The 27,708-nt window shown below is 38.6% G+C and overlaps 1 protein-coding gene across 4 annotated transcripts in view; it reads right to left on the minus strand.

Annotated features, from left to right (window-relative positions):
- Nucleotides 1-1,117: 1,117 nt before the first annotated feature.
- The window catches only part of MAPK8 (mitogen-activated protein kinase 8), a 50,986-nt gene continuing 24,395 nt past the window's right edge, over nucleotides 1,118-27,708 (minus strand). For 2 of the 4 annotated variants that reach the window (XM_054163964.1, XM_054163966.1), the window contains exons 2-12: nucleotides 23,666-23,833; nucleotides 21,695-21,824; nucleotides 20,404-20,462; nucleotides 20,102-20,240; nucleotides 15,329-15,494; nucleotides 8,358-8,429; nucleotides 5,805-5,987; nucleotides 4,986-5,110; nucleotides 4,242-4,305; nucleotides 2,632-2,709; nucleotides 1,118-1,653 (exon numbers count right to left, since the gene is read on the minus strand). In XM_054163964.1, coding sequence (XP_054019939.1) covers nucleotides 1,508-1,653; nucleotides 2,632-2,709; nucleotides 4,242-4,305; nucleotides 4,986-5,110; nucleotides 5,805-5,987; nucleotides 8,358-8,429; nucleotides 15,329-15,494; nucleotides 20,102-20,240; nucleotides 20,404-20,462; nucleotides 21,695-21,824; nucleotides 23,666-23,787 — 1,284 coding nt within the window. In that variant the 5' untranslated portion in view covers nucleotides 23,788-23,833 and the 3' untranslated portion in view covers nucleotides 1,118-1,507. Of the gene's footprint in view, nucleotides 1,659-2,631; nucleotides 2,710-4,241; nucleotides 4,306-4,985; nucleotides 5,111-5,804; nucleotides 5,988-7,930; nucleotides 8,003-8,357; nucleotides 8,430-15,328; nucleotides 15,495-20,101; nucleotides 20,241-20,403; nucleotides 20,463-21,694; nucleotides 21,825-23,665; nucleotides 23,834-27,708 lie in introns of all 4 variants that reach the window. The other 2 variants (XM_054163965.1, XM_054163967.1) reach the window with 2 other exon arrangements.

Genomic DNA, 27,708 nt, shown 5'->3' on the forward strand with positions numbered 1-27,708 from the left:
CACTAAAAATCTGCATTTTCCAAAGGAATAAATTCCAAATGATTGTTTAACTCATACATAACTTAAGTCAGTTTTACATAAACCATTCTGTAAATATAAAATGTAAACAGTTAAAATACTTCTGTGAGGAGCAGCACCATTTTACATGACTATTTAGTAACTGTTCTATGCATTTCAATATATCTTTTGTTTAAAAACTGTATTGAAATCTGGAACTTCAGTGCTGAAAACGACTGAATATTTATGACTTAAAATGAATCACTATTAAGATTTGTGCTACACTAGTCTCATGCTGAAATGAAAGATAAACGTTAATTTATATAGCACTGCCTCTCCCTCCTTTGGATGGCATATATTGCTCACTTAATGCATTAGGTACAGAAATCCTGAGGTTCTCCCTACCCCTTAATGGTTTCTAGCAATCAGTTACTTTCAGTGGAGACAGCTGAGTTCTGCCCCTATGCATTCAGATCGTTCTCCCCAAGAAGCACTCGCCTCAGTAGACAAAACTAGTAAGAAACAGAACTCCCAAGAATCACATCTTACATGGAAGTATAGCTACAGCACATAAGTTTTCCCTCATGGCAGTCTAAACATCCTGGATACACTTCATTTTGCGTGTACAAAAACAGGCTACAAGCTAGAAGTAAACAGTTTATTTGCATTGCAATGTATTATTCATGAAGTATCCTCGTGTTTTATGGTGATCACAAGATTTGGCATGCCACGGCTCTGCAGAAAACATCACATTATTTTGTTAGGCTAGATATTTCTGCAGCTTTGGAGATATGCTTTGCTTTCTGAAGTTCATTAAACCATTCGGATGAAGTTACTTTGCAAAGGATTGGATACTGCTTTTTTTTCTAAAAAAAAAAGGAAAATAAATTAACAAGTCACTACTTGTTGCTTTCACTGAAGTATTATAGGCAAGTGGCCAAAATCAGAGGATTTTGTTAATTGCCAGCACCACAGTATTATGCCCAAAACTACAACTGACTGCACTGAATTCTCTCCCCACCCCCCCACCCCCCAACTTGGACACGGACATATGACCAAGCATAAAACTTTGAAGGATATCATGAACAAAACATATGGAATAAAATCTAATTAAAAAAAAAAAAAAATTAAACCTATAAAATCTTAAATAATTCATTATAGGGTAATGACCACAACATTAATATGTGCTTTGATAAAATAAATCTTACAAATTCAGTAAAAAAAAAAACAACACCAAAAAAGGATCAGCAGCATAATAGTAAAGCAAATATGCAGATTTTAAAACCACCATAAAAATTATCAGGTTTAATACTTTACAGTTAATTACAGGGAGGGGGAAAAAAAAAAAAAAAAGGCTGCTTTTAACACAACTTACAGTTTAAAATTACAGCACTTTATAATGAATTCTACAGTTATTTTTGAAAAAACACTCAAAAATACCACCAAATTTTAAAGGTGCCCTATTAACGACTAGAAGGACCCCCCTCCCACCCCCCAAAAAACCAAGTAGTCATCTACAGCAACCCAGAGGTCCAGCTGAAGTTTCTAGGCTGCTGTCTGTATCAGAGGCCAATGTTGGATCTGTTGACATTGAAGACACATCATTGACAGATGACGATGAAGATGGATGTTGAGAGCCATTGATCATTGCTGCACCTGTGCTATGAGAAACAAAACAGCAAATCAGTTGCAGATACGGTTGCAGGGTTCAGTACTTGCATTAGTCTGTCTCTTCCTAATTGTCATTCCCTTCCCCTGTTTCAGCAAGTTTGAAGACATGTGTCTCAATCTATACTCAATCTAAATAAGGCCCACAAGTCTTTGACATGTGACTTAGTTGAAGGTATCTCAAGAACCAAAAAACTCACTTGGCATGAAACCTGTTAAATTACAGGAAATGCTAATGGGTGAAGGTTAAAAGTCACAAAACAGAGACAGTACTGCATAAAGCCAGAACTAAGATATCCTACAAAAATGCTAGACTATATTGATGCATTTTCATAAAGAAAGAAGGGGTCTGGTTTTCTTCCTGTCAGATCCTCCCCTCCAGGCCAGGAAATAGATGGTGTCCAGCCATATCATATATGTTCAGCCTCAGGTACATGGGGACTTTCCCAAAGTCTGGCCACCAGTGAACTCTGAGCAGAGTCAGCAAAAGCTGTCTAACTCTTGTCACAATTTTTTAATAGCACAAGTGAAGTCCTATCAATGGTCAGCAAATGGGCACAAAAGTCAGCAACAGTCTGTGAAAGTGCTCCATAAATTTCCAACCTAGAAATCCCATTTCCTTACTTAACAGATCTAAGTAGTGCTTAGATATTTATTTGAAACTGCACCAGCTACACATCTAACCAGACTGTGGCAACAGAGTACCAAGATGCTTCTCGAGGGCCAAACTAAATGAACAACAGAGGGGGACACAATGACAGAGGAATTTACCAGATTAATCAAAAGAGGTGTCAACCCCATATATTCCATTCAAACAAACAATATCCCAATGAGAATTCAAGAGGTTATTGGTCTTTTAGGACTCATACTTCTGAGGTAGTTTACTCTTGGATGTCTTGAATGGCTTTATTCCCTTCTGACCTACAACTTAGTGGAGCCATGCACTGTGCTTTTATTGTAACCAACCTAAAGGGGCTGGCTGTCCACGTATAACCCCATTCTTGGTTCTCTCTTCCAGGTCCATGACTTCCTTGTATATCAACTCTGAAAATGCAGAGAAAGGAAGGGAAGACTGGATCAATAAGACATCTGTCATTAAAATGTACATCTAAATTTCATAGGTTTATTATCGTTTAGAATTGCTCAGTTTTTATCAATGGCTCCTTTGGCACAGATAAACTCAATCAGCAGTCTCCAAAGGAACAGGTATGAACAAGCCCAACCAGCACTCTGCCATTCTCCCAGCTCACATTTGCCACTGAATTTCCTCAGCAGCAACAGCAAGAGGTCCAGGTCACCATAAAATGGAATACAGTATTGGCATATAAATATAGCCACTCCCAATGAAAGCAGCAACTTCATCTTCCAGATATGGAAGTTCCTTAATCTTAAAGGTTAGAAGTGCTTGTAACATGAATCAATCACACAACCTGTGTACTAGCCAGACGTTTTCCAGGCCAAAGACATCTTATTATCCAGAAAAGACTTCAGCTCTTAATCTACAGAAGCAGCAATAAAAGAAAAAGTACTAAACATGTTCAATGTAACTCCTAAGAACTGTCAGGATAATACTTTTTATCTGTCACTGGAAAACTAATGCAATGTACAAATAGTTCAGAAGGGAAAAGCATTTAAGAATTATAATTTCCAGGACAGCAGGAGTCTCAAAAATAAATTCCATATTGCTTGGAATACCCTCAGCACAACTACTTCCAGAGAGAAATAACTGTGCTTGGAAATGTCATCATTCTCCCCGTCTCTGCCTTTACGAGTAAAACTCAGTTTCTAATACAGAACAACTTAAAAATATGGTAGTACTAGATTTTACAGACTTGTGCACTAAATTCTTCCTTACATGCAACATTAGATCTGCATTTTTTCTTAGCACTAAAACCTCTGCAATAATACCATGTTTTCAGAACTGATTTCAAAACTAAGCACAAGGTTTACAAATAACAACAATGCTCCTCTCATACTCTACCATTTTACACCTCAGGAAATATACATACTAAACCACTAATAAACACTAATGATCATGCTCTTGGATGAGTCTTATGTCATACTAGATCTGTTCCACACCTCAACCCCATCTATTTTCTCAGGATGCCACAGCTCATAACCATGAGCATCTCCAACACCAGCTGTAACCTCTCTTACCCATTACTAACACTCCTTATGGTGGCTGCTTTCAAATCCTGTGCTTGCTTTTAAAACGTACTGTTACTGCTAATACACTCTCCACTTGAATACTAGTGCTCCTACTTCAGACTTACATTAGTCAAGCTCCTGCACCCTTTGCTGCTGTAGCAGTTTGTCCAGATTTACCCTCCCTAAAAATGCTGCCTTCTGGTTTGCAAAAAGTGCCTTGCAAGAGCAGGTCTTAACTTCACTACAAAGGTTTGGCAGGAAAATTTTTTAGTGTCTCAATAATCAGAAAAATGTGAAGCACAGATCTACTCCCTTGCCTTTCCCAGCAGTTTAAGACCATTAGGCTGCTCAGAAGAACTTAGTAACAGTAATTGTTGGGGCTCAGCCTACTCCCAAAAGTCTTGTTATATTTAAAATGCTGTTCTTACCTTTCCATTCTTCTATCGTGTGTTCCCTCTCGTCTAACTGCTTATCTGGTATCTTTGGTGGAGGCTGAAAAACAAAACTAACTCATGATAAAGCAATCAAAAGAGATATAAAAACAGAATAAATGAAAAAAATTAAAGTAAGCATTCAGAATATTAACTTGGTTTAAAAATACTGGATTTACATGCTCACATGTTCTCCCATGCTTGGGCTCAGCCTGTTTGCTAGATGCTGCTACCCATTTTAAAGTTACTCTGGTTACCAGCTTTGCTTATGTTACTCCAATAATTAAACCAGGAACTGAACAGTCCAGTAAAATTGCTCCTAAGTGCAGCCATCTCCAGCCCAAACAGCACTTTTTACCTACTGTTAATTAGTAAGTTTTCCCACTAGCTGTTAAAGATCAACAGAATCCTAATTGCACTTTCTACATCAAGCATCTTTTCTATTCTTAGTGGGCAACAACTAACCACTTTTTTTTTTTAAGAAAGAAAAATCACTATTTTCTCATATTCTTAGTCCCTCTGTTCAGCAGTGTTAAGAACTGAAAGCTCAAGATCTTGTACTTGCATTTTGTTGAAACGCTCACTTGCTATTTTAAGAATACTGTCAACTGGTACAACTACTGAAAATATTTCTCCTGCCCAGGACTAAATACCTCAGACTCCATTCAAGGGCATATCAAAGCTCACAAGCTTGCTTTAGTACAGTGTATTTGTAATCAGAGCCCTAAAACAAGAACTTACAGCTTCTGCTTCTGATGGATCATACCAAACATTGATGTATGGGTGCTGCAGGGCTTCATCCACAGAGATTCTTTTAGATGCATCTATAACCAGCATTTTTGACAACAAATCCCTTGCTTGGCTTGCTGCAAAAGTGAAATTTTCTGTTTAGACTAGTGCCATATATAGTGCACACAGTACAGCATTTCAAGGCTCAAAAGGAGAGGTGTTCCATTGATGGGAAAAAATAAAACAATAATAGAGTAACACAGGTGGGGAAGGAGTTGGGCATGTTTCACTATACATTTTCAGTACCCCTTGGTGTGATAGCCTTACAGGAATTATAACTTAGCTGGCAGTACAGCCTTGTTTGGAACAGCAGTAGGTATGCACCTACCATCACTCTCCAAAGTTTATAGGGGAAAAATCTGCCATGTTAGTCACAGAAAATAAGGGAAGCTGTGACTCCACTGAGTAGATGACTCTTAGACCCAGGAAGTTATTTCAGTAACTACAGAATATCTACATATTACGAATATCAACTTTTATTTTCATCCCTGTCTCATTTTTATTCCACCTTCCGGAACCTCACTCTTCTATAAAACATGTTGGCTTCTGTCCCTGACAGGAACATCTATATTTATTTTTTTCTTTATAAAGGTATTTCCAGAATAGGAGCTATTTTACAGAAGATAAGAAAGTGGAGGTAAGCATTGCCAGTACGTTCACCCATGACAGGATGATTCTATAGGGAAAAAAACCCTCAAGATACATTTCTGTTCAAAACTATGAGAGTTCTAAAACTTTTTAAATAGACAACACATGGAAGATGCACCTTACCTTTAAGCTTATTGTGTTCAGAGTCAGCTGGGAAAAGAACATCTGGAAAGAGTTTTTCAAAACTATATCCAGCATATTTAGGTCTGTTCTCCACGTACGTTCGGACAGTAGGCTGTAATTTCTTCATAAATTCAGGGCATGGTGTTCCTAGCTGCTCTATAACTTTATTCCATTGATCAATATCTAAGGTTACACAGCTAAGAAAAACACTTGTGTCCAATTTTTAGCTAGTAAGTTATGCAAAAACAACACAAAAACCTCAGAGAGAAAATACAGACAATTATAATAACATATCAGGCTTCTCATCATTAATTAGTTACTATCTTGTTAGAGAAAACAGTGAAACAAAGCAAGGATATGACAGTGCAGCCAAGGCAACCTGTATTTTTCTCAAAATCATCATTAACTAGCAAAGGATATACTTCTTTGTATAAACAGTGTAAATGGAAAGACTCACAAAATGTATTAGGTGAATTTAAATAAAGGTGCTGCTTGGTCACTGGAGAACTCAATTGTGATCTGATCAAGTATTCAGAGCGGTGAAGCTACTACACATCACCAAGGCACTTCTGAGAACTACCCCTTGTAGGTGCTTCTTTTTTCACTGTGATATTTCAGCCCAGTCCTGGAGTCTCCCAAGTTATGATCTCTCACTGCAGACATGCAACACCAAGCACCAGTGGGTACACAAAGGATAAAAATTGGCCCACATAGCTCAGTGATGATTTTGTCAGAAACATTAGTGCAGAAGGCAGAGTTTCAAGGCTGTGTAAGTAACACCTTAACTGAAAATTTGTATAAGTTAAAGGGGACATTGACCAGTTCACAGCATAATAATTTATTACATGTTACTGAACAAAAAACCCCAACTTTTGGCTCAGGAATTCCAAGCTTCAGATGGTTCCAATACTGGGAGAAGCTTGGGTAAAATTTTACATACTCGTACCTTATTCATATATTCTCCTCAGCTTTTTCTTTTCAGCTACGTCCAAGACTGGATACAGGGATTATCTACACCTTTAGTGGGATGCAGCAGGCCCCCTCTTATGTTCTTAAAACTTAACAGCAAACTTCTATATAATGATTTTATACGTGTGGGCCTTAAAAAGAAGTATTTTTACTATATGGCAACGAGCCTAAACTGAAAAGCCAGGAGAGCAAATCAGATGCATAAAGCTAAGCATGTTGCAGCTCATGCAATGAAAGAGCTGTGTGAGAGCAAGGACGTCCTGCATCTCTTCACCGTGCCTCAAAATCTTTACCCCTAAAGGGAACTGTATCAATTCTTACACAGTTCACCTGAAGCAACAGTAGGAAAGATGTCTGATAGCATCTAAAAAACTGGTGTAACTACCAGTAAAACAAATAAGATGCAAAACATTTTTACATGATCCAGAAGTTTCAACCCCATCTGTTTGAAACAGATGCTTTGTCTGAAGCACTATTCACAGGACAACCCATACAAACACCATCAAGCCATTCACAGAACAGAAAGACAGAAGTACCAAATATCTCTGAAAGCTGTTTGCAGAATCATTTCTGCATACAAAAATATAACACTAATGAAGCTGATTAGAATTCTTTTGTAAATGTCCTGTAGAACTTAGGAGTAACAACTTCTTACACATCTGAGTACTAAACAAGATTAGTAAGTTGTTACATAAAAATGATCTCCAAAGCAGAAATCAATGCATGTGAATCAGTAAAACACTACCTAAACAAAACCAAACACAAAAGTCTTACATGTGGTAACGTCTGAAAGCAATGGACAGACACTATAGTAAATTGGAAAAAGAAAAAATAAAAGAGGGAAAAAAAAGGAATAAAGGAAAAAAAAAATAAAGGACAAAAAAAGAAACAAGGAAAAAGATGCCTGCTTGACAAAGTGGTATTTTGTTCATCTTGCTTAGATCTCTAAAGACAGTCATACACATTGATGCTGGTTTTGCTTTACATGGTATAACTGTAGACAGTTTTGCAGCTTCCTGCAACCAAAGTAGTGAACTTGCAAATTCTACTTTGAAAAGGCAGTATTTTAATAATTAGAACCACCTTAATCTGGAACTATATCGCTGCAGCATCTTTTGACCTTTTACAGCTACACCCTAGGCCGAAGGTAAGGATACGATCTGTACCAGGAAATAAAACACCACCTTTGATCATTTCTCCCATGATGCACCCAACTGACCAAATGTCAACTGAAAACAAAATGCAATGGTATTAACATAAAAGATAGTTACTAAAATAAAGTAAATAAAAGTATCTAGAAACACACACATGAAGTGACCACAGAAAGCGTGTGTAATGAAAATGAGTGAAGGTGAATGAATGCTAACTACAGGACCAGCAGAGACTATGTCCTACTGCTAGGTGCAGCCTGAATATAAATGAAGCTCTTAATTTTTTTTCCAGTGTATCACAAGAAAAAAATCCATGTTCATTTAATAAAAAAAAATAATAAAATTATACAATATGCATTTTCATGACACAACATCAATAGAAAGGTTAATCACTTCCTAACTAATTCAACCTGCTGCAGCAGCACAAGGATACAGTCCCTTCCTGGAAAGAGGATTTTGTGGCAAACCATTTCGCCCATAATGCACCCTACAGACCATAAATCCACTATGTTTGTAGCACAAAAAGAAGGAAAAGCAAAGCAAACGGTCATTTAAAATTAAAAGAAGCATAACATGACTGCATCCTATAAACTGCAAAGACAGCACAGGAAGAAGAGCAAGTCTTCATGTTAATCAATGAAAACACTTCAAAATACACACTATGTAAGGATTAGCTTTTAACTGTCTCAAGTCCAAGGCAGAAAAACATCCTTTTGTTTAACACAGTGTTAAAGCAAGAGCAGAGAGCGAGAGAGAGAGAGAGAGAGAGAGACACATGAACAGAGCAGAGCAAGTCCCTTCTCCAAGCTCTGAGGCTTGCAAGGCTACATCTGCAAAAGACTAGACTGAAGCACCAAAGATAACCGTTTCTTGAAAGTAATTCCACTGTAGTTGTAGGAATAATTTTTGAAGTAAACTGAGGTTTAAAATTACTGTGTATTTAAACAGATAATAAATCTATTTTAGGAGGAGAATTAATTGATTATTACACAGGAATTAAAGTTTGCTGTTGAGCACTTTCCAAAAGTAGAATTACCATGCATCTCTCTCTCTCTCTAAATAAAAAGCAAATGCAATCAGTAAAAGATCACTTAGAATTTTAGAGGATCAGTTAATGACAATATTAGTATGCCACTAAAAGATTTTCAGTTAAAATCATTTGGTTTAAAAATATTTCTCCAGTTATGCTGAAGTAACAAGAAACTCAAAAGCATTTTTGTTGGGGTATGAAATACACATTTTCTACATTACCTCAAAAACAAATCGCTTGGAAGACATACTCAAAGATGCACAAGTTTACTTTTCATAAGTATGCCAATTTCTTTTGTGGTTGCTTTCAGAGATACTGTTAACTCTGTATGCAGCAGTTTTCTTGAAGTCATAATAATGAAATTGTATGATTATGGATACTTTTATGTGCAACTTGACACTGGAATTTCAGTAAAGCAGGCAAGAAGGGGTTTTAAATTATATACTAAAAATCACATGTGAAAGCTCTGGAGCTCAACAATGTCAAGCAAACAACATTGCTTTTTCTTGAAAAGATACCTTCCTCCTTATTTACAAGTTCCTCTAAAATAGTATCTAAATTATATGATGTGAGATCATAGTTGTGCATATTAATAAGTCAAAATTAAGAGCCTGGTTCATTTAAAAAAATATTGTTAACATTTTATGATCAGTGGTAGTTTTTTTTCTTAATATATCTGAATCTGTTGTAAGCAATTTGTGTCCAACAGGATAAATGTAACACTCATAATTGTAGGGAGAAGTCTGGGAAGTGAAATATTGTGAGTCCATGACTCATCTTCATGCCTTGGATGACAAATTACTTCAGAGGTGAAGAAAAGCATTGCAAACTATTCTTCTGATCAGCCTACAAACACAAACTTCTGATGTTTGGTGGTGTTTTTTGTGGCTTTCATTAATCAAATGGGTTTGGGTACCAATTTTTCAGAAGGGATAGGCAAGGAAAAAGAGGTGGTGGAGTGGCCCTCTATGTTAAGGAGACATATGAAACCATGTGCATTAATGAAGGTGATGATAGGGTTGAGTCCTTATAAGACTCAGGAGTAAGGCTAGCAAGAGTGACATCATGGTGGGAATCTGTAATAGACCACCCAGCCAGGATGAAGTGGTAGATGGAATTTTTTATAAGCAGTTGAGAGAGGTTTCAAAATCGCTACCGCTTGTTCTCGTGGGAAACTGACTTTCTGGATGTCTGCTGGAAATACAACGCAGCAGGGAGAGAACAGTCTTGGAGTGTGTGGAGGATAATATCCTGACACAACTGGTGAGGAAGCTGACCAGGGAAGGTGCCCTCCTGGACCTGCTTCATGTGAACAGGGAAGAACTTGTGGGGGAAGTAAAGGTTGGAGAGAATCTAGGGCTCAGCGGTCATGAGATGATTGAGCTCTCTATCCTTGGTGAAAAAAGGAGAGGGGTTAGCAAAAACTGCCCCCTTGAACTTCCAGACGGCAAACTTTGGCCTGTTCAGGAGACTGACTGACAAAGTCCCTTGGGAGGCCACCCTAAAGGACATAGGAGACCAGGAAGGCTGGACATACTTCAAGAGGGAAATCTTAAAGGCTCAGGAGCAGGCTGTCCCTGTGTGCTGAAAAGCGAGTCAGCAGGGAAGGCATCCGGCCTGGCTGAATAGGGACCTTTCACTGGACCTCAAGAACAAAAGGAGAGCCTAGGGCTTTTGGAAGGGGGGACAGGTCTCTCATCAGGACTATAAAGATATAGTGAAGCTATGCAGGGAGAAAATTAGGAATGCCAAAGCACAGCTAGAGCTCAACCTCGCTACTGCTGCTATGGATAATAAAAAATGTTTCTACAAATTCATTAATAACAAAAGGAAGACTAGGGGAAATCTCCATCCTTTGCTGGATGCAGAGGGAAACATAGTGACTTAGGATGAGGAGGAAGCTGAGGTGTTCAATGCCTGCTTTGCCTCAGTCTTTAGCACTGGAACCAGGCGTTCCCTGGACACCCAGCCTCATGTGCTGGGAGTCAGGGAGGGGAATCAAAAGAAGTTCACCACAATGAATGAGAAAGTGGTCAGAGATCTGATACGTTGCTCAGATGCACACAATCTGTGGGGCCAGATGGGCTACAGCCAAGAGTGCTGAAGGAGTTGGCAGATGTGCTGGCCAAGGCACTTCCCATTATTTACTTGAAGTCCTGGCTAACTAGGGAGGTCCAAATGGACTGGAGGGCAGCAAATCACAGAATCACACCTGTCTACCAAAAAAGGCAGAAAGAAGGATCTGGGAAACTATAGACCTGCCAGTCTGACTCAATACCAGGGAAGGTCATGGAACAGATTATCTCAAGCTCTATTACATACCATATAGAGGACAACCAGGGGATCAGGCCCAGTCAGCATGGGTTTATGCCGGGCAGGTCCTGCCTGACCAACCTGATCTCCTTCTATGACAGGATGACCTGACTATTGGATGAGGGAAAGGCTGTGGATATTGTCTACCTAGACATTCAAAAGGCTTTGACACCATTTCCCACAGAATTGTCATGGACAAACTGGCTGCTTGTGGCTTGGATGAGCACACAGTCTGCTGGATAAAGCACTGGCTGGGTGAAAGGGCCCAAAGAGTGGTGGTCAGTGGAATTAAGTCCAGCTGGTCACAAGTGGTGTTCCTCAGGGCTTAGCGCTGGGACCACTTCTGTTTAACATCTTTATTGATGACCTTGATGATGACATAGAGTGTGTCATCAGTAAGTTTGCAAATGACACCAAGTTAGGTGGGAGCGTTGATCTGCACAAGGGTAGGGAAGCTCCACAGAGGGACTTGGATAGATTGGATCCATGGCCAACGTTAACAGAATGAGCTTCAACAAGGCCAAATACCAGGACCTGCACTTGGGTCACAAGAACTCCAAGCAATGCTACAGGCATGGGGCAGTGTGGCTGGAAAGCTGTCTGGCAGAAAAGGACCTGGGGGTTCTAATTGACAGGCAACCGAATATGACCAAGTGGTGTGTACAGGTGGCCAAGAAAGCCAATGGCATCCTGGCCTGCTTTAGAAATGCTGTGTCCAGCAGGAGTAGGGAGGTGACTGTCCCCTTGTACTCAGCTCTGGTGAGGCCACACCTGGAGTATTGCATCTGGTTTTGGGCACCTCAGTACAAGAGGGATGTGGAGGTGAGGTGCTGGAGCGAGTGCAGGGGAGGGCAATGAAGCTGGTGAAGGGCCTGGGGAATAAATCTTATGAGGAGCAACTGAAGGAGCTGGGGCTGTTTAGTTTTAAAAGAGAAGGCTGAGGGGAGACCTCACTGCTGTCTACAGCTAGCTGAAAGGACACTGTATAGAGCCTGGTGCTGGTCTCTTCTCTCAGGTAATTAGCAATAGAACAAGAGGGAATGGCCTCAAGCTGCGACTGGGGTAGGTTTAGACTGGACATTAGGAAAAAAACCTTTCACCAAAAGAGTGGTCAGGCACTGGAATTGGCTGCCCAGGGCGGTGGGTGAGTCACCAGCCCTGGATGTGTTTAAGGGCTGTTTGGATGTGTTGCTTGAGGATATGGTTCAGGGGTGAACCTTGTAGAGTAGGGTTATCGGTTGGACTTGGTGATCCTGAAGGTCTTTTCCAACCTGAAAGTTTCTGTGAAATCCTCTCTACTTACATGTTTCTTGCTTGTACTATGAGCATTGGTCCTGTGACTACCTCTATAGAAGACTGAGTAAAATCTCAGTACAGATTTGAAAAACTCTTTACAAATCTACTACTTATCATGCAGAGAGTATTTTATTCTTCAAAATCCAGTTTTGAGTAAGCTTACTATTTTCTATAATTCTGTTAGGAAAAAATACCAAGTGAAAATGGAATCCAAACACTGCACATACTAGGAAACTTAAATAGAATTGTTTCAGAGGGTTTGGGGCTTTCTTTGCTATTCAGAGCTACCTGCCTGATAATCATTCACATAACTGCACAGAACTCTATGTTAAGGTATTGTGTATGAACAGTTTTGGTGTCCTACAGTTCCTAATGTCTTGAGTTAGCAAGGTATGATTTCTTAACACAATATACCCACATGTGCTTTATCTCCTTCACTATCAAAATCTACTTATAAGTTAACTTTACAACCAGTTCATATGGGATCTTTGCTAGCTTTGAAACCACCAAATATATTCTTTTAGTACTATACTATACACATAGGATATCACTTTGCAGTATGTATCTTGGTCACCAAAACATGTTATTATAACCATCCCACATAATTTTAGCAGAGCACTGAAACAGCACAAAGCTGCCAGATGATCCTGTTCAATTAAACTAAAAGTTAACATGAGCCACTACTTAGCTGTCAACTAACTTTTCCAACTTTTAATTTAACTATGGCTTTAAAGGACTAAAAGAGGTATCAATGCTAACAGGTGAGCACACTGGACATTACGCCCTTAAAACCAACCTCCCTCCCTCACCTCTCTGAGCATCTTGATGAGGCTATCCTCAGGCAGCAATTAAGAAGAACAATAGTTTCTGTAAATAGCTTTTTAATGACAACAGTGCATATGGAAATGCAGATTGTCTTCTGACTCAGCCCACAGACTAACTTTTACTGTTTGCCAGAAGTATCATTCTTAATGACCATGTATTTGGCTTTGGAGAGACTGAGAGCTTTTTAAAAGTACATTTTAATTACGCTCTGCCACATAACAGGATTCAGGCCTGCTTAAGAAACAGGATTATCACCAGCATGACACGATGCTCTAGAACAGTCTATTTAACTCCAATAATAACCTAAACAACATCTTAGTGGACAGAATGTTTCACAGCTTTCACAAGAAAAATGTAAAGTGGGCAACCTAAGTCAGAAAGCTTGTAAATTCCATTGTATCAATTCCCTCTGTAAAACAGATGCATGACTCAGACTACAGATTTAGGTTCTTTGATGTCTCTTAATTGGCCAATAGGTAGAAGGTAAAAAGCAAAAGGATGAATGAACTTAAATATGTGTTTTCTACCAAACTTTAGCTGTTACTTTTTTAGCTGTTTACTCCATTCTGCCTCTGACTTCACAGTTAAAGGAAAAATTGCCATGGAGGCCATTAGAAGGATTGTACATCCTCTTATGCACGCTAACAGGCCAAACAGAAATTAATGTCCACAGCCTCATTCCTTTGAGCTAGCTTCTTTCACTGTCAACACCAATAGAAGTTATTCTTCTTGGCTTTTATAAATGACAACAAAATCAGCTCTCTCTGCACACAGCAGCTATCATTTACAGATGACCTGAAGTCACTTGCTGTATTAGTATGCAGTTACCAGGCAAGTTTGCAGACTATTTTAAGAATCGTGAAAAGCAGAGGAAGCCCCAGTTTTGTCAGTAACCTGAGAAGACATGCCTCACTTCATCAGGAGATAGCTAACAAAGCCTCAAGTATCACAGCATCTCATGAACCTTACCAGTGGACTAAATCAATGAGGGTTTAAAAAAAAATAATAAATCAGCAGAGACCTCTGTGCCTGCCTGAGGTGAAAACACCAAGTGAGCTGAACTGACCACATGGACAGCAGATCAGTGAAATGGCAGCAGAACTGGGGCTGCCACAACAGAATTTCAGGAATGACAAGTTGTTTTTGTTTCTTGAAGAGACTAGCTGTTTCATTCAGAAGATGTAATGTACTTGGTCATGTGTTTTCCTCAAATGCTGCATCCTTTCCTCATTCTAGGAGATACTGAGAGAGAAGGACCACAGGGAGAGTATAAGAAGGAGGAAGATGTTTGCAAACAGATGGACCAAACCCAATTACCTTGGAATTTGTCGTGGACCTCAAAGAACCTATGATGCTACATAACAGTACTCTCTGCATTCTTATCTCAAGTATAATACTGAATTTTTCTTCAGTAACATTAACTAAGAACTTAGTGCAACAGGTTTAAAGTAGGTTTTGGTTTTAACCAAAAGTAATGCCAGTTTGAGCTGGTTTGTTCCTCTAGCCTTTAAGCATCCTGAAAGGCTATATTGAATATAGTAAAACATTCAATTTTGGACACACATTTACTGACGAATTATAATTTACATCTTCATTAGAAATCAAGTCAGGTGAAGCTGTATCAAGGTACATACCACATATTTATGAAAACATATTTCCAGTTCTTCCAGGATGAAATTTCATCTACCAAACCAGTTATTTGAATTTTTAAACAAACAAGGCCCTCAATTTTTTTTTTTTCCTATTAAATGCAAACATTTCTAATGAGTTGAGCTGAATAAACAATTGGCGTATCCAGAATCTGCATTTTGGTCACAAGACTAGCTTATAAAATCTCTACACCTTGAAAAAAACATTAACATGTAAAATGTGGTGTGCCAAACAGAAAAAAAAAAATAAATAAAATCAAGCTATGCCAAAGAAAGACTATATTTGCTGACCGTTTTCTTTGTATCCCATCCCTAGGATGACCTCTGGTGCTCTGTAGTAACGAGTCACTACATAAGGCGTCATCATAAAACTAGTTCCTGCAGTTCTGGCCAGTCCAAAGTCAAGAATCTTCAAAGTGCAGTCTGACTTTACTACTATATTACTGGGCTTTAAATCCTTTAAAAAGAAACATCATATATGACTGCTAAGACAAGCACATAGTACTCTGTGGTTCACATGTTAAAGAAGATAATACTGCTGACATTAAGCCCCACAAATACATCTAAAGTTATTGCTATATCTGCAGTTTCTTTTCCCGTCACATTAATGCACGTGCATTAAGAAGACTACAGAATTAATTCCCTTATTGTGCCTGTAGATGTATATAGCAATTAAAGAAGGAAAATAAAACCAGCATTACAACACAGGTTAGCAACATCTGAAATAATTTGAGGTTAGTAAGAAATGTTAGCTCTGAGAAAAGGTCTAGAAACTGCTCACTGGAACAATGGTACAATTACAAGTTACATGACAATTGCTGGAATAACTGGATGCCAGAACCACTTCGATATGGGAATTACTACAATTATAATATGGATGCAAAAACTAAAAGGTTTCTTTGCTAGTTGAGCCTGCATTACCCCTCTTAAGCCAACACAGATGTTTCTTTGAACAGGAAAGTAATTCCCATGCACAAAGAAACGTTTTCCATTTAAGATTTGAGTCCAAATCAAATTTTGGTGACCAAACCCAAAAGGGCACCATTGAAAAAACTGCCAGAAACTAACACAGTCATTATATTGATACAGCTGCAGATCAGTTAGAAACTCGGTAACTGTATTCCCTTCATTTGAACCCTAAAACCGCATTGACAACAGGGGCTTTACAACATCTATTTATACAGACACTACACAAGCATACTTGGTCATTATCTCAGGAGAATCTTACACACAACTGAATGTCACAGAGCAAATATTACAGAGTAACTTCAGAATAACTTTGTCATCATAAAATCATTCACAGCACACAAGCCAACATATATAAGGCTTGGAACCTTGCTGCCTACACTTCACTAAGATTAATCAGAGAAAAGCCCAAGATGTGACAGAGAACTCCAGCATTTGAGCTGCAGGCATTTGATAAGTAACCCTATCCTTCACTGTTTCATAGACAGCTATCTGCAAGATACATGTAGCATTCATTTGCACTTTAATGGCTTTCAGCAAACTCCTGAGAAAGCTAAGAAAGCTGCATTAAAGAAAGGAAATCACAAGCGTTCCAGAAAAATTGTATTTCAATGGCTAATTAAAAAGTCTTGCATACTTACACATGCACTTCCAAATCACACACAGACCCTGCAGACAACTCTGGCTTAAGAGACTCACAAATAGCACAAATGAATTCAAGTATTATAAGACATTCCAACTATTTAATATGCATGTTTCAGATTCTGCTAAAATCCTGTTTATTATCAGCTTTATTTTGCACACTTCTATTATTTGGAGGATTTTAATTTCAGAATCCCAGGTGCATGATCCTAGTATTAACTACATCCATCCTCCCAAAAGCTGCAGAATTAACATTGAAAATGTTAAGAGATCTTCCCTTTGCAAGGAAAAAAAATAATCTATGAGGACAAAAAGCTAAAGCTTGCAGAGTACAGTCCATCATTAATCTCTAAATGTCATGTAGTTGTCATGAAATCTAGGAACATGTTGTAATTTGGAATACAGAACTGTCCTTCAAAATGATGGAGTCAAAAGCTGACTGACACTGCATGTAAATTCACACAGAGCCAATACCTCATACCTTTTAAATAAACAAGGACTCAAAAGCTCCTATAAAAGTGATCTAGTTAGTCAGGCTGTATAAATGCATCCAGAATACATAGCAGAAGATATCTTGCCTAACCTTAAAAATGTAAAAGGTCAGTCCCTAAAAATCAGAGATTATTTATGGCTGTTCTCCCACTAGAGGGAAAGAGTAATTCATGGCTTCTGTAGGCTTTTTCTTTTCTAAAGATTTGTGTGAAGGTCTTCCATAATTAGGCACCTTTGTTATGTACTCAATATCAGGCAGAATACAATGTTTCAGAGCCTCCAGGCAAGACTAATGAGACCCTTTGTGTCCTTCAGGAAGTCAGTGAGGCAAAACTCAGCAATGCTAATCATTCATTCCCCTCAGTCTGCAAAATAAAAATGAATGTGTACTTCTACACTTGTGGAAACTCCATCTCTGCAAAATGTTTTGAACACAGTAGTCTTCAGTTGCCAACATCTGTTAAAGTCAATGCACAGCTATAGTGAACTCTCTAACAATATCAAATCTTTATCCACCCATGTGGCCATCAAACATGCTCCATACAACTTCTAGGTGAAATTGTCTGAAATTCTTTGATCTCTGCCTTGTTCCATGCCTCTAGATTGCTATGAAAACCCCACTTATTTCTAATGGTAGGCAATACTCAGTGCTACAGGCACATATACAGAATGTTGTAATTTACCTCACTCAGGAAGCTTTGAAAAAAGTTACTGAGATGCTGAGGTTATTGCAGCTGTGTTAGAAGCAGGAGAATGCAGTTTAAAAATGTGAAACTATTAATACTAAAAAGAGCCTAAAACTCTGAATGACACTAAAGAAGTGCACTAGATTGATAGAGAGGATACACCACAGGCAGCCACACTAGTGAAGCTTGGTTAAGGACTTTCAAAGTAACTCGCTTTAGACATTAAGAACAGTGGTGCTTGATGGCCAGTTGAGAGGAACAAAGAGTTACTATTGCAGTTAATCAGTCCACATGAAATAGGTCCTTTTTCAAGCATGCCTTCCTCTTCTTCTGAAGTTTTAAGTTGTTCCACAGAAAAACAGGATTTTGATACTTTACACCTTGAAGTACAAAGGCATAATGCATACAGGTAAGTAACGAAAATATTTTGCCTGTACACACTTATTCATCTAACAAAGTCTGAGAAGAAGCTGTCAGTTGAAAATCCAGCATGAAGACATGCAAGTGAAATGTATCTACCCACATCCTTCAAAAGCATTCATGCATACATATGTTACTATTTAAATAGCAATTGTATCTATAGTCTCTTTGGAGTAAGTTACCCTTGAACTTTGGATTACTGCATAGTAAGAAGAGTTTCAAAGACTTCACCTATACTTACAGGGGAAAGAATTCTATCCTTGAAGCTGTCTTTACTCCTGCCCTACAGCTACCTGAGTAGTTACTTTTCTCTAAACACATGGATATTTACATGTATTCATGACTTCTACAAGCTTAATGCCTGCTTTTGAAGCACGTTAGAAGTTCCCTGCTGCCTGTGCTAAGATTCACAGAGACACTTACATTATGTACTCTAACACCTCCATATAATGTGCAATTTGCCAGAAATAAAAAATACCAAGGAAAACCCACAGCACTAAACTTACTCATCTACGTACTGAAGAGACCAGAAAGTTATCTCAATCCCACAGGCATGTGCATTAGGACACAAAAAGCTGCATAATATCAATCCTATGCCACAACTGTAGCAAGTGAGGTAACCTAGTTTTGCCTATCATTCCCAGAACAAAGGAAGAAGTCTCCTGACCTGTCTTCATGCCCATGTGCACACCAAGCAGCACAGGGTGCAATGCCTGGTTGCAGACAATGCTTTTGCCTACCTTCCTTCACCCCTCTGTTTCAAACAGCAGTTAGGGCACACTGTATGTAAGAAGGAAGTCTTCACCTTCCCTCCCTGAGCTCCTCACCAGAATGAGAAGTTTTTGACCTTTCAACCTGTATTCTCTACTCAAAGAATTGCCTCGGTTCCCATGAAGGAAATCAGCATACTGAACAGGACCCAGCCTACAAGCTGCTCAACACATCAGGCACATTGAGGTGAAGTACTGAATTAGACAAGCAATTCTTGTGGTAGCACTCAGAACTGCTGTGGGTGATTTGCCTTGTTGTGTACAACACCCATGAGGAAGACTGCATAGTAATGACTGAAAGTATTACACATGAATACATTAAATTATATTTACTGCATCAAAATTCTCTAAAAAATCACAACAAAAAATGCAGAACTGTAGAAATACAATCTTACAATCTCTGCTATTTGGGGAAATGAGATCTGAAAATTTATAACTCGACAGTTTCAGCAATGTTTACTACATGGGAGACAAGATGCACATATACACACATACATATAAGATGTTCAACTTGTACAGGCAACTTTAAATTCAGAATTTCTTGCCTGGATTGCAACACACACCCCCTTTAAAAAGCAGCAGTCAATTTTGCCTGCTGGCAGACTGAATTAATGCTTTGTGACACACAGGTGTATGAAAGTCTTTACCACCATCTTTTTGTCTGGAGACTTACTACCAGAGTAATGAATAAATATCTTAAAAGTGAGGAAATAAGTGGGCAGCTCTTTCAAAAGATGAGATTTCAGGTTTGGTTACCAAAACTATAAAGGCAGAGATGCTTTCAGGTATTTTTTTTCCTGCCATGACTACTAAAATAGAACATTATATAGAATTAGAGGAGGTAATGTAACTCACTGCAAAAAAATCTTTATTTGCTCTCTGCAGATTATTATCAAATCATTTAAACACTCAAAAGGTTCATTCCAGAATTACACTGGAAAAAGGTTAAGTGTGATGATTTCCTTTCAGCTTAATCTCTCTGACTATAGATCAGGCTATGGGTCACCTTTTCTGCACTTTTCCTCTCTTTTCAATGTTCCAGGAAAAACCCAGTGCAATGCAAAATACATACAGTTAAATTCACTTACCCTGTGTATAATTCCAGCCGAATGAAGATGTTTGATGCCACACAGCATTTGATAAAGAAGATAGGACATTCGTTCATGGTCTAGCTCCATCTGAATCACTTGGCAGAGATTTGCATCCATGAGCTCCATCACTATGTAGCTTATGATGAGCAAACAAAAGAAAAAAAAAAAAGAAAAGAGGGGGAAAAAAGAAGAATAATTGTCAGACAATCCTGCAATTTCATTGCATTCTTTCCCTTGGTCATCTTTCTGTGTGAATATTTTTTAAATGAATTCTCAGCTTTAGTTCAAACCACACTTACACATCTTGAAATTCTTCCAGGGATTTTTGTGGTGTGAACACATTCAGCAGGCCGATTATCTGTAAAAAGCAGGAGAGGAAGTATAATTGCACCAAAGCGACAGCGAAGCGGCAAAGTCAACATTTCAAAGCTAATGCTCAGTATTCTGATGCAAACCTCCCAGTACAAATGCCCAGTGGCTCAACTGGGCCTAACATGCTGCAACAGACACTAATGATCTTAGGAGGAGTACTTTTCCTACTTATCCAGAGATACTCTGTGTGCATTAACAAGATGATACTCAAAATCTAAGGCAGCTAGTCAGTCTTTCCCTGCCTCCTACTTTTGAAGAGAGCTGACAAGGTTTTTATTGCATATGAAGGAAAAAAAATGTTAAAAACTAACAAAGACTGCCTAGGAGACAGCTCTTTGCCATTGACAAAGAGGAAGCAACAACTCCACCCAATGAGAAAAACAGATTCTTAGAGCTGCTTCAGAACAATTCCCAGATGCTAAGAAAGGATGGGATGTACAGAAATAGGTCAAGCTACTGCTTTTCAAGGGAGAGACTTGCAATAAGTTAGCATCATACAAATTATGCTGTTAGGTGAATTTCCATCAAAGAACCCACACATAAAGTATCTCTGTCTTAGAAAACATACAAAAGTTTCCCAAGTAGCTAAAAGCCACAGTAACTCACAGTATCACTCTCTCCTTCCATATCAGCCAGGGTGATTTTTATCTTACTGCTGGAGGGGGATTAAAAGGGAAGATGAGGAAAACTGCACACAGCTCTCTCTAAAGGAAGAAAACCACCAGCTTTCTACAGTTCACCCCTGATAAATTTATCACTTCTCTTCCCATTTCTATGATCTGGTCTACATCTCAGCTTCATAAGTATCAGACAGTTCCTGCTGCAACAACACAAGATTCCTAACTCATTCATGAACCAGGAAAAATCCCGTAAATTATTACAGCCTTGTTTCTCCTATTTGTCTAGCAAGAGCAGCAGAAACAAGGATGCACTTACCACTCAGGGTATTCCTATTTCCCAGCAGCTTGTAAAATGTAGCAATGTTAACATTGACTCCCTTCCTAGGTTTGAAGGGAGTACTGAAAGATTAGTCATGTATTAAAACTAGTCAATAATAAACACTCTGAAAGATCCTTCTGTACTCATCATGGAGGTACAACCATGCAACGAAAAATCTCTAATCTGCAGAGGACACCATCCTCTGAAGCAATGATTTCAACTTTTACAAAGAATCACCTAGTAAACTTTGTAACACTTAAAACAGGACATTGCACTCACATTTTTATGATTAACACACTTCATAAGAACAAGTTCTCTGTAGGCTCTTTTAGCATGGGTTTGGTTCTGAAATGGTCGACTTAACTTCTTGATTGCAACATTTCGTTCAAGGATGGCATCATAAGCTGCACTGTAGTTAAAAATAAAATTATTACATCTCAGGTCCTTCAAGCTGTGACAGTTACCATATTTTTCAGATACCCTGTTCATGTCTACAAATAAACCAATTTCCAGTATTAGTCAATGTTTTAGGAAGCAAAGTGCCCTTGTATGCTGAATGATTCAAAATTTAGAAATGTTTCCCAGCTTCATAGTATGAAGACAGGACAACCTCCACAAAATAATACAGGACCTCTGCTTTCTAAAACATCTTGCTAAAGATACTGAGCTCTTGGCACTCAAGAACAGGCCACTTCCAAAAGATCAAAAACACCAAGAAAATACACCAATTGTATGTAAAGCCTTCCACAGTAAAAGAGATGGAGAAGAGAGGAAAAGTAGGTTATATGAAGGTCTCATGCTTTCACTTACAAAGTTGCTTAATAGTCTCATGAGAATGAGAGCAGCAACATAGAGATGAAACAAAAAAAAAAGTCAGCAAAGCATTAAAATCTTGGTGTCACTGGGTTTTACTTGGTAAAAGAAAGAAAGAATAACATTTTGTCTGCAGACAAAGACTGTTATATGATTCAGTGACACAGGCTGCTTAATTAATAAAGACTGTCACTAGGGACAGCTCCCATACAGATCAGATTTCCAAGACAGGAAGGCAAGGATTTTGTTTCCTGTTCGAGGCAATACAAGGGCTGACTATCACACAGATACAGGAAGTATTTATCGGTTTACTAAAACACCTTCAGCAGGGAAAATACTGTCGTCTTGTCTCTTATCTAGAGTGGTACTCAAACCTAAGAAGAACATCTGCCAGTAAACAGTCAGATCTACTAAATCCAACTAGCTACTTTGAAAAGTGTGTTGTCAATATAGAATATAATCTTGAATGATTATTTTTTTAAACAACATCAAAACCTTTAGTAACTATAACAGAAAGGAAAAATTGGAACAACGTACACCAGTAATTTCTGCATCCCCCCATACACAATGGTATCCCTAGTCTGTTTCAGCATTAGATATGGCCTTTAGGCTGTCTCCTTAATATTCCTCCAAATAAAGCCGGATGTGCTTTTTAAAGAAATGACACAAAAACTGCAATCCAGATCACAAGAATCATACCCATCAGCTGGAGACATGGGCAAGCTTTAACCACATCAGCACTCCTGTCCTCCTCTTAAGGGGAATCAAAGCATCCCTCTCTACATCTTCTCTTGACCATTAAAAAAAAAATCCAGATGAAGCTTAAACCAACATTTATCTTTGAGGCAGTGTCACTGCACAAGAAACAGAGGCTATAGCCACTACATGTCACCAATCTTAAATGAACTGGATGCTTCAGTCCACACAGCAGAGGTCCCACTCAAAGAATTAAATACTTCCCTAAACTGCATCAGGTATTTACACATCATAATGAGTTCAGCATCACAAATGCTCATTAATAGGTATCAGGGACTAATCAGATTATGAAACTAACTGAAACAGGCTCTTAGGTCATTTCAAGAAGTAAAAGCATTTACAAATAGCAAACACTATATAGAACATCTGTGTTTTGTTTCACTATAATCAACGTGCCTTGGGATTAGGATTAGTTTCTATATCCAGGTCTTCCCTGCCCTCACTAATTTATGGGACACAGCACAGCTGGCTGAATTTGCACAGAAGGGCATCAATTTGAGCAGGAGGGACACAGGTGAAAAGCAACAGCCCTTGCAGAGGAAAACAGTCAACAATTACTATTGCAATGTGCACACAAAAGGTAGCTCATCACACTTCTACTCAGTAACACACATCAGTTAAAGGACTCAAAATTCTACTAGAAGAATCTAAAATTAAATTAAAATTTTAAAGAAATCTTACCATACTATCCCTTGTGCTCCTGATCCTATTGGTTTTAAGTTTTGATATCGTTTCAATACAGTGAAAGTAGAGTCTCCAATTTCAACACTGTAGAAATTGTTGTCACGCTTGCTTCTGCTCATGACGGCAGCTTAGTTAGATTGCTTCATCCAAATTTGCTTCTGATCTCTAAGGAAATACAATTTGAAAAACTAAGACTTTGCAACTGTATGTAATGTGACAAAAGGCAAACTCGTAATATATAGAAGATGTTTCCCTCTAAGTCCCAAATGTATGTTGTTTTTAAGGTCCACAGCAATGAGATGGCATGTGTCTGAAACGGTTTATTTTTAGCAGTGTTCCTCAAGCAGGATTCCAGAAGGGCAAAAGAAAGAGAAAAATAAAAAATGAATGCATGGTACCAAAAATCTTAGGCTACAATGACAGATAAAAAGGCAGGAACATGCGTATCATCCAGAGAGCTCCAAGTGTAATACCATCCCTTCACACACAAACAGATATGCAGCAAGGGAACAATTTGAACCAAATACTGTCCAGAGGCCCCTTCCAACCTAAACTGTTCCCTGACTCTGTAAGCACAAGAGTCACAAAACAAACAAGTCTTCCAGATACAGCAATTAACAAAGCACTCTTGGTCACAACTGCAAGGAACATCTGTCACTGATGGTGAAACACAGAGTCAAAAGCTAGGCCAGAAAATGAAAACTGGTCTTGACAGAGATCCCTGATACTAGCTCCTAAGAACAAATTAATCATCAGGGGTAGAAAAAAAGAATAAGATTAAGAAAAGGTGGTTGTAGCCAGGAGGGGGTTGGTCTCTTCTCCCAGGCAACCAGCACCAGAACAAGGGGACACAGTCTCAAGCTGCACCAGGGGAGGTTTAGACTCGAGGTGAAGAGAAAGTTCTTCACTGAGCGAGTCATTCATCATTGGAATGTGCTGCCCAGGGAGGTGGTGGAGTCACCGTCCCTGGAGGTGTTCAAGAGGAGATTGGACGTGGCACTTGGTGCCATGGTCTAGTCATGAGGTCTGTGGAGACAGGTTGGACTCGATGATCCTTGGGTTCTCTTCCAACCTTAGTGATACTGTAAAACGGGATGTATATTCCACCAAACCCCCCCACATTAACAAATGAAGGAGAAAAAAAATTTAAATGTTTTTTACTGTATCATTTCCTGGGTTTTGATGTTAATTGTGCAATTTTAATTTTCTTTTGCTTGGGTTTTGTAACAGATGTCCAGTAGTGCAGAGTCCTGTTTGGCTAAAAGAAATTAAGGCATTTCTTCAGGAGCAATAGCATGCTGTCTTCCATTATTACTAACTAAAGGCACATTTTCCCATGTTATTCAACAGCTCCAAAAAGATGCTTAGCTTCCATACAGTTCTTAAATTTAAAGCAGAGATTTGAAAGCATGGACAGTGCAAATGTGCCCTCCACAAATAATCACAAATCTGGTACAAGTAGAATTCTTTGTTTAAAAAAAAGTCTGTAAAATTACCAAACTCCAGTTTCAACTAGCTAACCTGGATTCATTTCAGCTACAGAGGCGCAATAAAAATCACCCTGAAGTTCTAAAAAGGACACACCTTTAGCTATTTGGTATATTGTAAATTAAAAATGCACGACCTTAGTCAAATTTATCTCAAAAGAAACACCCATTGAACAAGCTCCTTTTCCAAAATAGTGTCAAGATAAGTCTCTGTCACAAACGCTTAACTCAATGACAAAGTAACTTGCATCGACCTAGCAGCAATATTGTTAAAGGCTTCCTTCTCCAACTGACAGGGAAGGCATAACTTGACAAGAACTGTTGCCTAGAAGGAAAAAAACAAGTCTATATAAGCTAAGGATCTAGACTGTAAAGGGTAGCTCTATGAGATGGAGGCAGGCTTACTGGAAGGAGTCTAAGTTCAATTTCTTCGCAATACGTAACACCAACCCCAGCTCTTTCGTCCCCATCCGCTCTATTTCTGGACTATTTCTCAACACTTTCTTCAGAGATGTGCTCACAAAGTTTTGGTATAAAGATGCCCAACAAATACTCAATGACCAGAACAATCCTTGAATTAGGAGAAAGTTTATCGTGGAAGGTATGAAATCAGCCAAACAAAATTTTTAATCAGAAAAAGAATGAAGAATGAAGACAATCTTATATCTGTTCATCAGCTGAGAAAAAAAACCCACACTATTGACTTTATCCACTAAAACTGTACTAAGACACAGTGATACTTAATGTAGGATTAGCTAGAACAGCTTAAGAGATAGAACTCTGCTCTTTGGTATAAGCATCAAGATAATGAAAGTTTCATACTTCACTTTGAATAATTTCTCCGAAACCAATGCAGGAAGGACTGCTCCTCTCCATCCAAGGTTTTCAGATGAATGTTGACAACTTTCCATTTAACAATCAATATTTGGAATAGACAAAGCCAACTGTTTAATTACATTTTCTTTCCATTTGGTAAGTTTCACAGGATCAAAAGGTGAAATAAAGCAAATAGGATCTTGACAGAAGTATTGTTTTAGAAAATAATTACTTCACAATAACACATTTTACAAGGATACTATACATGGCTTTATCAACTAATATTTATGGCCTTAAAGCTTTCTCGCTTGCTTGTATATTCACTACTGTAAAATGTGTGACAATTGGTATGGAGAAATTTGTATTTATTAACCACTTTAAAATTCATAATAGTACTTTTAAAATATAAAATTTGCTTTGCTTATTCTTAGGTTTAAAAAAAAAGATAAAACACCTGCTTCAACAGGCAAAAGCCATTTACATTAAACATTTAAGATACCTGCATTTTTTTTAGTTATTCAAAAGGTTTTAAAAGAGAACCTACTCCAACACAGATTCCTAAAGCAAAATGCCCTGAAATGTGCTACAGTGTAAGAGTTAAAGTCTGAAGTTCTGGTCCAAAGAATTTTTACATTCCTATCAATTCCACACAAAATACAAACTCCTGCTGTCAATGGTTTAATTACAATGATTATCTAAAAAAAGATAATGACTTAAGGGACATGATTCAGTGACAATCAGACATAATTAAATGTGCCTCTACTCTGCTGAAAAATTCACCAACTAATCTCAGACACAAAAAAACCAAGCAAAAAACCAAGCGAACCCCCCCGAAAAGGAAAGAATAATGAAATAAACCAGGGGAAAAAAAAGTGCATTATTTAAAAGCACTATCAGATTATGGTTTAAAGGTTTTCTCTACTACTGGACTCTCCAAAATGTTAGAAAACACACAGCACATTATATCTGAATAATACTGAACAGTCTACACAGCACTGTATCTGAAGCTGAAAAATTGCAGTTTTCAAGTGCCAGAGTATGTATTTAACTATTAATGAAATAAAGTGCAATGTCAGTGAATACTTCCCCTATAGTCATAAAATTTGTTAAATAACTCTTCCTTAAAACAGATGTCCTTACAAAAGCTGTGGGCATTCTGGTAAGAGATCTGAGCAGATCCCCCTGCTACCTGGGGGTGCTGATTGACAGCCGCCTAAACATGAGCCAGCAGTGTGCCCAAGTGGCCAAGAAGGCCAATGGCATCCTGGCCTGCATTAGGAATAGTGAGGCCAACAGGAGCAGGGAAGTCATTGTGCCCCTGTACTCTGCATTGGTTAGGCCACACCTTGAGTACTGTGTCCAGTTCTGGGCCCCTCAGTTTAAGAAGGACATCGAGACACTTGAACGTGTCCAGAGGAGGGCAACAAGGCTGGGGAGAGGCCTTGAGCACAAGCCCTATGAGAGGCTGAGGGAGCTGGGATTGTTTAGCCTGGAGAAGAGGAGGCTCAGGGGTGACCTCATTGCTCTCTACAACTACCTGAAAGGTGGTTGTGGGCCAGGAAGGGGTTGGTCTCTTCTCTCTAGCAACCAGCACCAGAACAAGGGGACACAGTCTCAAGCTGTGCCAGGGGAAGTTTAGGCTCGAGGTGAGGAGAAAGTTCTTCACCGAGAGTCATTCGTCATTGGAATGGGCTGCCCAGGGAGGTGGTGGAGTCACTGTCCCTGGAGGTGTTCAAG

Source organism: Dryobates pubescens, chromosome 8, assembly GCF_014839835.1.
Source record: "Dryobates pubescens isolate bDryPub1 chromosome 8, bDryPub1.pri, whole genome shotgun sequence".
Classification (NCBI taxonomy): domain Eukaryota; kingdom Metazoa; phylum Chordata; class Aves; order Piciformes; family Picidae; genus Dryobates; species Dryobates pubescens.